Source organism: Pleurodeles waltl, chromosome 8 (assembly GCF_031143425.1).
Source record: "Pleurodeles waltl isolate 20211129_DDA chromosome 8, aPleWal1.hap1.20221129, whole genome shotgun sequence".
Lineage (NCBI taxonomy): Eukaryota > Metazoa > Chordata > Amphibia > Caudata > Salamandridae > Pleurodeles > Pleurodeles waltl.
The window spans coordinates 33,615,841-33,630,669 of NC_090447.1; the positions used below are offsets into that span (position 1 = coordinate 33,615,841).

Genomic DNA, 14,829 nt, shown 5'->3' on the forward strand with positions numbered 1-14,829 from the left:
ACCACAAGGTTACAGGGTTTATTTAAAGAGCTGTGCTGAAATGGGTCTTAATGAAATGTCTGTGGTCCTGAATGTCTTCTTTTTCATCTCACAAGTACTAGTAGTTTCTCCGTGAAGTAGTCTGCCTAGTATTGGGAGATTTTAATTGTAAAAGAATTTTCAGTTAGTAACAGTAATTCTTTGTTTTTTTTTGTCTGGTGCCACACTGGCCTCAGATACTGTTGCCTTCTTTTTACACTCTTTTTTTCATTTGTTTTTCTTTCTTTGTGTCCTATTTTCTTTCATTCCATTGTCCTCTTTGTGCTTCTCTAACGGTCACTTTAGCTCTAACACCAAATATATATTGCCCGTCCCTAACCTTTCCAAAGACGAATTGTGCGTACTGTAACAGTGATATGTGGCCCCTTTCTTGGGGGGTTTGTATGCAGCTTCCTCGGTGTGAGTTTGTTTTTCTCTTTTTCTCTCTGCAGGGGCGGGACATGCTGCTAATTCTGGAGAATGACACCCTGAACCTGGTGGACCCCACTGAGCATGCACTGCTGCACGCCCAGCCTATTGTCAGCATTCGGGTCTGGGGTGTGGGGCGAGACAATGGAAGGTACGTGCCCTGGTTAGGAACCTCAGTCTATTTGTGCGTCCGGGGAATGAGGGAGTGGAATGGAGTGAGCAGTAGGCCAGCTACAATGCTTTAGGGCTAAAGCTCGACTTTTCTCAGGACTCAGTTGATTTTAGATTTGATTGCTGCAAAGAGTGAGTATGTTTAGGAAGAGCCTTGAGGTTTTTCTTTTTTATTATTGTTCACAAAACAAGCCCTGTGTGTGTGTAGAATAACATTTACAATCATCTTCGTTGGTTCTGGTGAGAAGCCAATGGGAAAGCCAATAGGCTTGATCCTTTTATTGGGGAAAACTGGTGTCCAGTGCTATTGGTCTGATCTGTTTATTATGGAAATATAAGACAATGGGGGTAGGGCTGGCTGATTTGGTTTAAAAACCATTTAGTTAATCCAAAAGGCCTTTAGGGGTGGAAAGTTAATGTACTGTATTAAAGGCTGTAGACTGGATTTTTTGTTTCATGGGATCTCACAGATTACTATAGCAGGCAAGGGTTTAGGTTTTGGTTACTCCACTCTGGCAAACTCTTGGATTTAAAGATTTGCACTTTGATAATCCTTATTAGGCTCCTTCAAGATGGATTGAATATTACTTTCCCACTGTTATTTGGTGTATATTTGTAATTTTATGCTAATCGTTGATGTGGGAGCAACCATGTGCGCAGTACAGGAGGCCTGGGTTGGTTATGCTGAGACGCCATGATAAAAGCTGTAGTCCTAGTTAGTTCATTGGAAAAAGTTATTTCAGATTCTGTAGGTACGGTCTGTTTATGAAAGTTACAACAAAGGCAGTTGGCCTAACATATTTATTGTGAAAAACCCATTAGGCATTAAAAAGTGTATTGTTATTACAGCATGATAGTGGAGACAGCTATTTTGTTACATGGATTGACACAGGCAGCCTCCATTGTCAAGTGTTTTGGTGTGGATTACAACTTCGCAGAAACTTTTGGGGAAGAAGATTCGAACTGGGACAATACTTATTAGACTCTACTGGGGTGGCAAGTTTACTTGTCTAACAAACTCTTCAGAATCAGCAGACAAAGATAGAGGAGCCCGGGTCAGCCTTCTTCTACCGTTGATCTGTTCGAGTGTCATTCCGCTCTGCTTCTATCCATGACAGCATCGATCAGCCTACTTCAGCCAGTGGGTGATAGCATTCTGTCTGATGTGCACGTCCTCTCGAAACTGAGTGTGCTTCAGTGCCAGGGCTGGTGAGCTAGTTCATTAGTTTTCAGGTTTGTACTTCTCTAGGTTTTTTAGAGCATATTGCACTTCCCCAGACTGTGCTTCTGGACGGCTCGCTTGCTGCTTATCCCGTCTCCAGTCCACTGGATCCTGTGCAGCCACTGCTTCTAAACTGGGCGGCCATATTTAAACGGCATTGTCAACGGTTTATCATTATTTTCCATGATGGCAAACTCTTTGTTTCTAAAGATGACTGCCAATATATCTTTTATTTCAAGCACACATTTAGATGGCAGCATATTTTTCTACTTTTAATTATTTTAATTTATCTTGCATATGCTAATTGAATGTGTGCCTTCTTATTTTGGAGTGGCAAGTAAGTGAAGGCAAGGCAGAGTCAGTGGGTGGATTAATGGATGCATGAGTATAAGGATGAGTGACACAGTGCATGCACGATGACCTATTGCATGTCTAAACTCACCAGTGACTGAAGAAGTAGTTTCCGTATAAGCCCGACACACTAACATTGCTATTCCATGTTTAGAGAAGCCTTTCTAAAGCTTAACCTACTCTGCTTGGTTTTACTTAGCTAGGAGCTGACCAGGCTCTATGGCTAGCTTTCTGCTCAAGGCACCTTACGAATGTTACATCAACGTCTGTAAGTTAAGTCTTGTGGTGGAGTCTATTGTTGATCCAGCTTTCCCTTTAAACTCAGTAGTTGTAGACATCTCAGGAGGACCTCTATTATATGAACTCTCATTGTGTATGTCTAGCCTTGGGTGACCAGAGTAATGTAAAATGAATGGTTAAAGTTTGTAGTTTTATTTTGGATTATATTGAGACATCTTGGGTGGCTTGGAGATAGGGAAAAGCTACCTGATTGACAGCCTCCTGCTACACTCATACAGATGCATGGTAAATACGTGAGCAGCTTAGGTAGACTGACCCATCCCGGGGTACACGAATACCCAATAAAAAGCATGCTAAGAATTTGAAGGCCCTCACGGCTCTGTTCAGGAATGTAATGGTATCTTTCGGCATTTGTGTTCTTTCTTTTATTCTCCTTCTCGACTGACTTTGCTGTCCTCTGAAACTTGGGCTACGCTTTGGGACGAAGGGAGAGGTACAGTATTATCAAAGCCTCCACCACTCATGACCCATCTCTCCTCCTTGTCGTGTGATCTTGTCCACCATCCCCCATGGTTGTGGACATCTATCCCGTGTGCGTTTTGTGACTTTGGCCCCCTCCAGACCCCTCTCCCATATAATGGGCACTGGTGTACTGTCCACAGGGTAAGAAATGAGAAAGCGAGTTGACATTGGTTGTCCAGTTTTCCTTGTGATCCATAAATAGCTAAGAGGCAAATGATCTGGGGACATACAAAGGCTCCACTAGCAGAGAATGTTCCTCGGTGGAGAAATATGAACCTAGTGGGGGAAAAGTGTGCCCTTTAAGTTAAAAAAAACAAAAAAATGCTTTGCCTCGTATTGTTAAACTGACAAATTTGATTTGTGTTGGTATATTCCTAGTATTTTATGTAGCATATTTTATCAAGAGATCTTCCTAAGTGCACTTAATTATTGCAGATAAGTGAAGTGAACATTTTTAGGGCTTGGGGTGTCTCAAAATAGCTTTTCTTGTACCATGGAACAGGTATCCACAGTGCACTGCAACATCCTGCCTACCACAACATTTCCTTTTGCCAAAGTCCTGCTGAGTGATTTTAATGTTTTATCTATATTTCCATTTGAAATAATGATGTGTTCCCAGAGGCCGGCCCCTTGAGTCTGGGGACATAACGCTGGCATTCTGAAACGCGGGAATAAGTACTTTGCATCAATGCGATACTTAGAAAAGCTTCTTCATTTCCGCTTATTGATTTTACTGGGATTAACAGTTTCAGAGAGGAACAGTTTTATATACTGCCTGTGGATTATTGCATTGTCTGTAGCCAAGTCTTTTGTTTTAGCAAAATAATGGATTATTGTAATAGTCAAGCAGGAAACTGGTCACAATCACAAACCCCCTGGAAACTTCACTTAGCACTCGTTGCACACCCTAATCTCTGGCCATAAGCAGTCATAATGTCCAGTTGCATACAGCATCTGTTCTGTAAGATGTCCACCTGTCTGTCTATGTTCTGTTTACACTGGAACACCTCTTCACCCCACCTGTGGTCCAAAGTAACAGATTCCTGTCCTCATCTCCCCCCATTGTTCATTGGATTCATCTAGAATCGGGATCCTCTTCCAATGTACTTGGGGCAATGGCAGAGCAGGGTTGCCTCTCGGCAGCAGGAGGTGAAAAGGATTTGCCGCCTTCATCCAGTTCATGTTTTTTAATGGTTGTGGAACCTGCAGTCTCCTATTGATCTGCCTCTGCTTTCCTTTATCCACTTAGGGACTTTGCATATGTTGCAAGGGACAAGATGACCCAGCTGCTGAAATGTCATGTCTTCCGGTGTGAAGCTCCTGCCAAGAACATTGCCACCAGTCTACACGAGATCTGCTCCAAGGTAGGAGCGAGCGCTACTTTCTGGTCTCTAGTCTTCACCAATGGAGAGAGCTGTTTGAGGGCCAGCATTGATTTGTCTCCTTCTCTGTATGTTCAACTCCTACATTGTATTGAAGCTTGCATCATGCTGTACCACATAAGCAGGAATTGTTGGCACAAAGTCAGACTGCTTTATGAGGTCTGGATAAATGGGACAGTGAGCTGCATAAGAATGCTTTCTGCTACAAAAGTGTTGTTGTTTTGCTTTTTTTTCTTGATTTCAAGACTGACCCACACGTGTTTCACAACATCAAGGTGTCATCATCAGGGTCTCTACAAATACTTTATAAAACAGACACAAAAATTCATATACATACAATAAATATAAAAAACAGACCATGAACACAACCAGATTACGGAAGAAAGAGAATCAAAAGTAACAACGAAAAAATGACTACCAGTAAAATCACAAATAAATGTCTGAAAACTAAAAAATTATTCTCATCTGTTAGGTTAATGAAAAAAGTGCAAAATGAACCCTTTGGTCTATCAAAGATCAAAGCTAACCCAAGTGTCAAAAAGCAGGTGTTGGCCAGACTTGAAATCAAGACAAAAACAAAACAAAGTCAATTCTTTGTAGCAGAAAACATTCTTATGTAATTGTTAATCTCACGTATCCTCACAACCCAGTCCATCTTTGTTTAATTGAAGCAGAGGTTAAGTGGAAAGCCCTGTGTGGTTTTGTGGTATTAGTTGTCTGACTTTGAGCCTCTGGTGTCCCACCTCTTGCTATCACGTTATTGTTGGCATAAAGCCTGGTATCTCAAATGCTGCACTTTTCATGGGTGCTGTAGGCAGCTAGTGGGTCCATCACCTGCACTCACTGGAGAAGTATGTTCTGCAACGAACAAATATTTTAATAATCTGCAAAGAGGACCAGTTTAGCCTCCTCCTCAGCCTCCCTTCTACTCATTCCCCAGCCTAGTCAGTGTCTTTCATTTTGCTATATGGATGCTGTACACCCTTCCTCCACCTCTGAGTCTTCGAGCAGGATGGTTAAGGTGGTCAGGTGTTCGTCCTTGGTGGTGTGATTGGCTGGCCAGTGAGGTCTGATGGGTTGGGCTATGGATTGAAGTTGCTACAGATCTTGGAGATTTTGTCAGGGCAGAAGTTGATGGGGCTGTTGCAGAGTTATTGTAAGGAGATGATTGTGTTCGTTAAAGCTGCTGGGTTGGCGAATTCTTTGATGAAGGAGAATATTTATTTGCTGCTGTTGGAGCTGGTTTCTGTTCTCAGTGCCAGGGCCCTTTTCTTTATTCCTCTCAACGGATGGTGGTAGCATCTGAGCGAAGCCTTATAGGTGGTTCTGGCAATTGTCTCTCGACGTCCTCATTGCGCCAACTGGCTTGCTTGTGGGTTCTTCTTTATTTGGTGTTCTTAATAGGTTCAAAGGTGTTTGTGCAGTCTGCGATCCAATAGTTAAATGTTCTTAATTCGCTGTCTATTGGTGGTGTCTAGTTTGTTGGTATGAAGGGTGTTTAGCCAGTCAGTTTCCGTCACTTTCTTCCAGCTGCATCTGGGTGCGCTGCCTCTTTCCGGTGGGGTGCAGTGCTGAGATGTGGAAATGGACGATGGGGTGATCTGTCCGTGGGGTGGTGTGCTGAATTTCACCTTGTCGCTAAATGAGAAGATAGCGTCCAGGGTGTGTCTAGTGTTGTGCCTGGCGAGTCCGATGCTCTGCAGGCTTTCCTGCTGGCCTCTGGAGTTTGGGGTCCGTGAGGCTGTTGAGGTGAAAGTTGAGGTCTTCCAGGAAAATGAAGACTTTGGAGCTGATGGAAAGAGGGGTAATGAGGTCAATGATGAAATTGCTGAAATGGGTTCGGAGGGGAGGGGAGGGGTGCTGGGTGGTATGTGAGGGTTCCATTGATTGTGGATCTTTTGTCTGTTTGCAGCTTGAAGTGCATGTGTTCCATGAAGATGGTGTCTGGATTGGTGAATGTGGTGCACTTGATGGCGTTCTTGTGGATGATTGCAAGTCCTCTGCCAGACTTGTGGAGTCAGCCCTGGGGTGCAATCTTGTACCCCATTGGGATGGCTCTGGCAATATGGGTTGCCGATGCAGTGTTAAGCCAGGTTTCAGTGGGGAAGAGGTGGTCCAGTGTGTAGGTGTTGATGAGGTCTCGTTCTGGATGACTCCACAACTTCTTTAAATGAACAACAAACTCACTTTAAGAGAAAGTCTTGTGATGGTAGCACACAGGACACCAGCATAACCTGATGGATGTTTCCCCAAAAATGAGAGCAAAACCTGACTGGGTCACTTGTGGTAAATTGCTTGTGATACAGTCCACAGGGCATGAGCCCATAGTTCTGAAGGTTAAAAACCTTCAAAATAAAATAATTCAGTACAGCTGGAAAAACATGCAGTGGGAGTATATGCTGTAAGAAAAGATGGATTTCTGAGATGAGTCTGTGGCGAGAGTGCATCTTTTCACGAGGTTGGAGTGTTTCCTCACTTTGGGAACGGATTAAAGACTCTGTGGCCTAGGGTCAGTTCTTTTCTAGTTGTCAGTAGATACTGAGGAGAGTGGTGAGAAAAAGATTGAGGAAAGTCTAGGGAGACGGGAGGATCAGCATTGTCCATTTCTTAGCCTTCCAGATTTTAAAACATTTAAGGAATACTTTCTGTCCAGGCCTCCCCACCACCAAGGAATGCTAAAGGGTTGTGAAGAAAGAGGTGATAGACAGAAGCGCAACAAATTTTACACCTTTCTAATGCAAGTGTGCTGCAATCTCCGTGGCTTAGCCATAAGAGCACGTCAGTCTCTGTATTTTTGAGGAACAGACCAGACTGGATTTTGTGACTCATGGCTTCTGTAGTAACAACTCATCCAGGGACTCCTCCTGGTGGTCCAAGGTACTCGGACCCACACCCACCCCAGCTGACCACGCCAGAAACCTAAGAGCTATCCTGATCAGTAAAATCACAGTGGCATTACAGGTCAGCATCATCACCTCCTCCTGCGTCCACATCCTGCATATGGTGTGGCTCCCACTGAACACTAGACGCACCATCACACGGGCCTTCATCACAAGCAGGCAGGGCAGTGGCAAAGCACTCTACACAGGAATCTCAACTCACCTACTGTGCAGACTCCAGACCACCCAGAATGCCGCCTCCAAATTCGTCCTTGGCCTCCCTTCCTGCACTCACATCACACTGCACCTCAGGGAGCTACACTGGCTTACCATCCAGACCACTGCCAAATCAACTTCCTCACCCACACATTCAAAGCATTGCTCAACATAGTACCCATATACTGCGCTCTACAAATCCACTTGGTGGATTTTATTTTTAATAATTAGAACCAAGAAGTGTTTTTTAACACTCAAGAGACCAAGATTGGTGCTGATCACTTTCAAATCCTATAAGTTATGAAAGACATTATTCACTTGGGTTTTGCCCATTAGATGAAAATAACCCCCCAAAATGGGAAGGCAGTATCATTTAGGATATTGGGAGGCAACGCCTGGATTCACACACTTTTGTATGTTTCCCAACAGCACCTTCTGATGAATGATCCAGCTTACCTTTAGGGTTTTGCAGAAAGTGTTGACAATCATGCTGCTGATCTTGTGGCAGTGAGGACTCGTGCTGCCGTGTGTTTGACTTCAGTAAGAATTCTAGTGTAACTTTCTTCCCAGTTGGAGACAGTCCTTAGAAGAACTCCTTAATGGGCTGCACAGCCTCCGCAGTTCAACCTCTTTACATAAGTACTTTCATCATACATCTGTTCATAAATGATTGTTGATGTTTTCCTTCAGTATACTGGCATGATTTGTTTATTGTTGTTTTTTAATATATGAAAACACAATTCAGTTGTTCAAAATTGCTAACAGTCTTCGCAGTGATGTAAATTTACTCCTATTTTGTAATCACTTGTAATGCTCCCCTGCTTATGCTTTCTCCTTACCCTCTGTTTTTGGGGCCCCAAATTTGGCCCTTCACTGGGGGAGTGTTTTATTTATTGCATCAGTTTAAACTTATCTTTGTGTTCGTTCTTGTGTGGACTATCCGATTTTGCTTCAGTGCTAATAGAATTTCTGCAGAAGGAAATCTATAAGGTAAGTATTTTTTCCATCGGTTGCGCGTGGGAAGGGTCCCACTTGATGTCGGTGCTTCTACACAGAGAGTAAGATATGAAATGTCTCATTCACGAGGCTGTACCAATTGTCCTCTAAGGTGTACACAGGTTCTTTTTTGTTTTGTTTTACACAGCCTTAGTTGTAGGTGTTTGTTAGAAAGGACTAACTGGGAACTGGGCATGTTTTGCAATGAAGACTGAGATATTTATATAGGAATAGTATATATATGAATTTATATACAAATAGTTTGAAGACCTCATCACCAGGCCCATCATCTAGAATCTACTTTTCAGGCTGCAGCTTGTGTGCTGTGTAAATCCCATTGCTTTGTGCAGTTTCAGGTCACTGCAAGATCTAAACAAACTACATTTGGGACATATGACCGCACACTTTCAGCTAGTTTTGCACTGTCGTCATTCCAAGCACGGGTTATTCACACACAGCGGGCTGGTAGAACACTACCTTAAAGCAAATGTACATATTGTGAAAGGAATAGATCCCTATTAAATAGGGTCACTTCCTTCTGGCTGTTGAAACGATTAGGTATGACAGATATTTTGCATTCTAATTACCATTTTTGGCTTTATGAATGCCAAAAACCATCAATGGTTTCGTATTGGGGCTCCCCTCCATACTTTTTCCTTTGCCTTAGAAGATCAAAGCATGCAGATGTAGGAGTGTCCAGTGCCCACTTCTTCATGTATAGTGTTGATGAAACCTTGACTTTGCAGTGGAGATTCTTGTATTTGTGTGACTATGTCACAAGAGATCCACTTGTCGCCATTACGTCAACGTGTGGGGAATATCGAGCTCTTTCCCAGTTCTCTTGCCTTATAAGGATGTTTAAAAATTGCTTAAATGTTTATAAACGATTGGTTTACTAAAGGTCTGAAATCCTTCCACTGGCTTCCAGTAGCTCAGAGTCAGTCACAACACTGCCTTGTTTTGAGAGTTATGGGGCGAAAGATCTGCAGTGCTTCCAAAGGGTGGCCCACTGCTACACATGTCCTCAACTGCACAGTTCTTGCAGTACCAGAATGAGTCGCCATTCCAAGTTCTAGGGCACCAGACGTGGGCGTATATCCATGAACATAGAAGGCGGTGTACACAGCAGCATACTTTGGAGCTCGTTGGACCTCCATCTGCGAGTGGTACACAGCTTGGCCACTCACTAGAGGATTCTGAAAAACACATTGCTTTGCATCCCTCCCCATCCCACAATCTGACCCCATCCTCCATGAGATAAATCCCACCCCATCCAGAGGGGTCAGACTGGACTGGCACCCAAATCAAGGCCTCAAGATCATCCCATTTGTTACAGAAGACGTGGTCCTGCTCATTCCGCAGTGACATTACAGGTGCGCAGTAACAAAGATCTAAGAGCTGTCCAAGGAAGGTGAAATGCTGCTCCGTTTGGGGGGGGGGGAAGTAAAATAGATCATTCAATCCAGCTGCAACACATCTTTGTCTGTGGCAAGAACAGGATTGGTTTTGTCTGTGTTGTTTTACTCTTGGTTTTCAGATAAAACGTTTACAGGAGAGGTCTGGTCTACTTCACCCAAAGCTTTGTTTCCTTTCGGCTGGGTTTCTTGCACCTACATTCCTATCTACAAAGTCACCAGAACACTATCTCCCAATGAAGGTAGTAGTCTACACCTGGTGTTTTCACTGATCCCAAACCTCCTCAGCTCCCATATCATGTGCCTACCCTTGATGGACCTCACCCTAATCTGCTTGCATTTTGAGAATGAGTTAAGTACTGCTCAGTCATCTTCTCTGATCTGAAATCATCCAAAATTCAAACCAGCACTGGCAATGCCAATAGGTCAGGCTTATTAACGCACTGTCAGTCCAGACCTAAAACCCATGTTCGTTAATGATAGCCCTGCTGCCAAAGTAAAACGCCATACATTTTCTAACTATATAAGACACTTTTATTAGTAGTTCGATGTCATGTGGCTGCCCCTGAAAGTTCAACCTCAGGCAGCTGGATAAACAAACGAAATGATCACTGCTATGTGGAGGGAAAACACTTTGTTGCGTGGAAGCACACAGCTTCTGCCCAATCGAAACTTGAACTCTTGACAGCATGTGGGCAGAATCAAAGCCCCTCTCTAGTGATGCTCACATAATTATCTGGTGCTGTCAAGCCAGACCATAAATACATCTTTCCCAAGCACTCAAGAGGCTGAACCCACATTAGGCTTGGCTGAGATTTTCCTCATACGCTAAAAATGAAGCAGCCATTGCCAGGTAGCGAGCGGTGTCTTTCAAACCAAAGTTTCAAATCGGTGCAGGCCCTTGGCAGCTTACGATGCTCTGTAAACTACACAAGATGAGACTAAACTGATGAATGTTGGAGACTTCGAAAGAATTCTAAAGTTGCTAATGACTAGCTTGCGAATCCTACACTGAATGAATGAAGGAGTTTGCTCCTGTACCAAACATTTTAGCTAGTTTTGGAGCATGTGAGGTGAAGAATCTAACAGTGAACAGCCTCATCCCCATGTGTGGGTGCTGAGGATACCCGGGAGAGGGGAGGTGCACAGGAAGCTCCCACTTTTGACATGGTGAGCCAATAGTCACCCTTACGAGAGGGTTACAGGTAAAAAGAGCTGTACCTCTGGACTAGAGGAGCACACCCACCACAGTCAGTCACCACATAGTGCCGAATGAGGGTGATGTAGGTTCACTTTGGTTGATGCCCGTTCAGCAGAACAAAGATAAGCTTTGCAGTTAACTGCTTAGGTAAATATGTAGTACTTCAGGTGGAGTCACAAATCTACGGGAGTCCTGAAAGGAATTGAGAGACCAGAGCTGCACAGCTTTTCCAAGCCATACTAAGGACCTTCGTCTCACCATCATTTGCACCCCATTTCTCCAAGGTCACCTATTGTGAGCAAGCCCACAGCAATTAATAGTTGTCATATTTTTCCCACAAAGCCTGAACAGCAGCTGGGTAGCTCAGCAGCATGCTTACCTTATGTGCTTTTTATCTCCTAACAGATAATGACCGAAAGACGGAACACAAGGTCCCTGGTTAATGGACTTTTCCTGGATCACTCCAAACTAGTGGACATCCCTTTCCAAGGTACTTCGCCTATTCTAGATGCTTTAGCACAAACTTAAACCCCTCCCCAAAGGATACAACACAAAACGCTTCTTTAAACCAACATTAAACATGTGTGCTGAAGAGGTTCATGCGCATGCACTGTCTCAGCATATAATGGATGCTTGCAAGCTGGTCCATGCTGCCTCACAACATCTAGTGAACTAGATTGTGGGTCAGCACATCCAATTGTCACCTTAGGCCCTTGACAACATTTACCCATTGCACGCCTGTAGGTTGCTCCTCTGATTTCTGGGTAGGTTACTCTTCCATCATTCCTGAACTCCCTGGGTTGCTGCATGTATTCAGTGCCTGTTGTTGCACCTTGATGACCCCTGAGCTTTTTTTTTTGTCTGTATGTAACCACAACATTTCTTTGGGCCGTTGCTCTGTTGCTCCTGATGTTCTCTAAAGAGGATTTACTTTGGCTTTTTTTGTTGTGCATGCTTCTTGGGTACCCCTTGTCTCTTCTGGATGGACTCCCCAGCTCATTTACCATGGCTGACTCTATAGAGTGCATGCCTGCAGGCCCTTTCTCTGTGGCGTCTGTGGAATATATAGAGCATCTCTCATGCATCATGTGTGAGCTGGATTGTAAATGTCCACGCACATTCGCAACAATGAATCCGTGAACACTGCACCTCGGTTTCACTCCACTTCCCTCTGTTTCATGCCTGAGAGCTGTGACAGCAGCCCGGATTAGAGCACAATTCTGGTCAGTCACACAGCACCTAAGCCATGCTGCAACTCATCGTCCTTCTAGTCATGCACTCCCCAACCTTTAGAATACTAACCCTAAACTGAAACCCAATAAAAAATATTTTAGGACTAGAGCCCTGCAATCCTGCAGACACTGCCTCATCTAATAAATAAAGCACTACACACCTGCAGAGTATCTGCACCACATCTGGTGAATTGAACCATGCACACTCGCAGACACCGCCTCGCGTCTGGTAAATAAAGCAGTACACACCTGCAGACACTGCCTCAGTGAGTAGAATCCTTCTCACCTGGAGACACTGCCTCACGTCTAATAAATAGAACCGTACACACTTCCAGACACTGCCTCACGTGTAATAAATAGAACCGTACACATTTCAAGACACTGCCTCACATGTAATAGAACCGTACACACTTCCAGACACTGCCTCACGTGTGATAAATAAAACTGTACACTTCCAGACACTGCCTCACGTCTAATAAATAGAACCGTACACACTTCCAGACACTGCCTCACGTCTAATAAATAGAACCGTACACACTTCCAGACACTGCCTCACGTGTAATAAATAGAACCGTACACATTTCAAGACACTGCCTCACATGTAATAGAACCGTACACACTTCCAGACACTGCCTCACGTGTGATAAATAAAACTGTACACTTCCAGACACTGCCTCACGTCTAATAAATAGAACCGTACACACTTCCAGACACTGCCTCACGTCTAATAAATAGAACCGTACACACTTCCAGACACTGCCTCACGTGTAATAAATAGAACCGTACACATTTCAAGACACTGCCTCACATGTAATAGAACCGTACACACTTCCAGACACTGCCTCACGTGTGATAAATAAAACTGTACACTTCCAGACACTGCCTCACGTCTAATAAATAGAACCGTACACACTTCCAGACACTGCCTCACGTCTAATAAATAGAACCGTACACACTTCCAGACACTGCCTCACGTGTAATAAATAGAACCGTACACATTTCAAGACACTGCCTCACATGTAATAGAACCGTACACACTTCCAGACACTGCCTCACGTGTGATAAATAAAACTGTACACTTCCAGACACTGCCTCACGTGTAATAAATAGAACCGTACACATTTCAAGACACCGCCTCACATGTAATAGAACCGTACACACTTCCAGACACTGCCTCACGTGTGATAAATAGAACTGGACACACTTCCAGACACTGCCTCGCGTCCGATAAATAGAACCCGTAGAGACTTCCAGACACTGCCTCACATGTAATAAATAGAACCGTATGCACTTCCAGACACTGCCTCACATGTAATAAATAGAACAGTACACACTTCCAGACACGGCCTCACATGTAATAGAACCGTACACACTTCCAGACACCGCCTCACGTGTAATAACTAGAATTGTACACACTTCCAGACACAGCCTCACATGTAATAAATAGAACTGTACACACTTCCAGACACTGCCTCACGTGTAATAAATAGAACCGTACACACTTCCAGACACTGCCTCACATGTAATAAATAGAACTGGAGACACTTCAGACACTGTATCACGTCTAATAAATAGAACCGTACACACTTCCAGACACTGCCTCACATGTAATAAATAGAACTGTACCCACTTCCAGACACGGCCTCACATGTAATAGAACCGTACACACTTCAGACACAGCCTCACATGTAATAAATAGAACTGGACACACTTCAGACACTGTATCACGTCTAATAAATAGAACCGTACACACTTCCAGACACTGCCTCACATCTAATGAATAGAACCATACACACCTGCAGACACTGCATCACTTCTAATGAATAGAGCCATACATGCCCGCCAACACTGCATCACATCTAACAGTGGATCTGTACCCATCTCATGTCTAATTAATAGAACTGTACACACCTGCAAACACTGCTCCACCCTCAGAGTAGAACCCTGCACAGCTGCAGACACTGCCTCATGTCTAATGAATAGAGGCCAGCACACCTGCAGACACTGCCTTACATCTCATGAGTAGAACCCTGTACACCTGCAGACACTGCCTCACTTCTAATGAATGGAGCCGTACACACCTGCAGACACTGCCTCATGTCTGATGAATAGAGCCGTATGCATTTGCAGACACTGCCTCACTTCTATTTAATAGAACCGTACACACCAGCAGACACTGCGTCACATCTAAGTCGTGCACATCTGAAGATACTGCCTTACATCTAATGAATAGAGCCCAACACATCTGCAGGCACTGCCTCAGATATAATGAATAGAGCCCTACACACCTGCAGACACTCACATCTAACGATGGATCTGAACACACCTGCAAACACTGCCTCTCTTCTAATGAATAGAACCATACACACCTGCAGACACTGCATCTTCTAATGAATAGAAGCATACACACCTGCAGACACTGTCATATCTAATGAATAGAACATACACACCTGCAAACACTGTCAATTCTAATGAATAGAACCATACACACCTGCAGACACTGCGTCATATTTAATAGAGCTGTACACATCTGCAGACATTCTCATGTCTAATAT

At 43.9% G+C, this 14,829-nt stretch overlaps 1 protein-coding gene across 2 annotated transcripts in view; it reads left to right on the forward strand.

Moving 5' to 3' along the window:
• APBB1 (amyloid beta precursor protein binding family B member 1) overlaps positions 1 to 14,829 on the forward strand; it is a 254,045-nt gene that overhangs the window by 183,648 nt on the left and 55,568 nt on the right. For both annotated transcript variants that reach the window (XM_069203665.1, XM_069203666.1), the window contains 3 exons: positions 471 to 598; positions 4,203 to 4,317; positions 11,448 to 11,532. In XM_069203665.1, the coding sequence (XP_069059766.1) occupies positions 471 to 598; positions 4,203 to 4,317; positions 11,448 to 11,532 (328 nt within the window). The remainder of the gene's footprint in view (positions 1 to 470; positions 599 to 4,202; positions 4,318 to 11,447; positions 11,533 to 14,829) is intronic.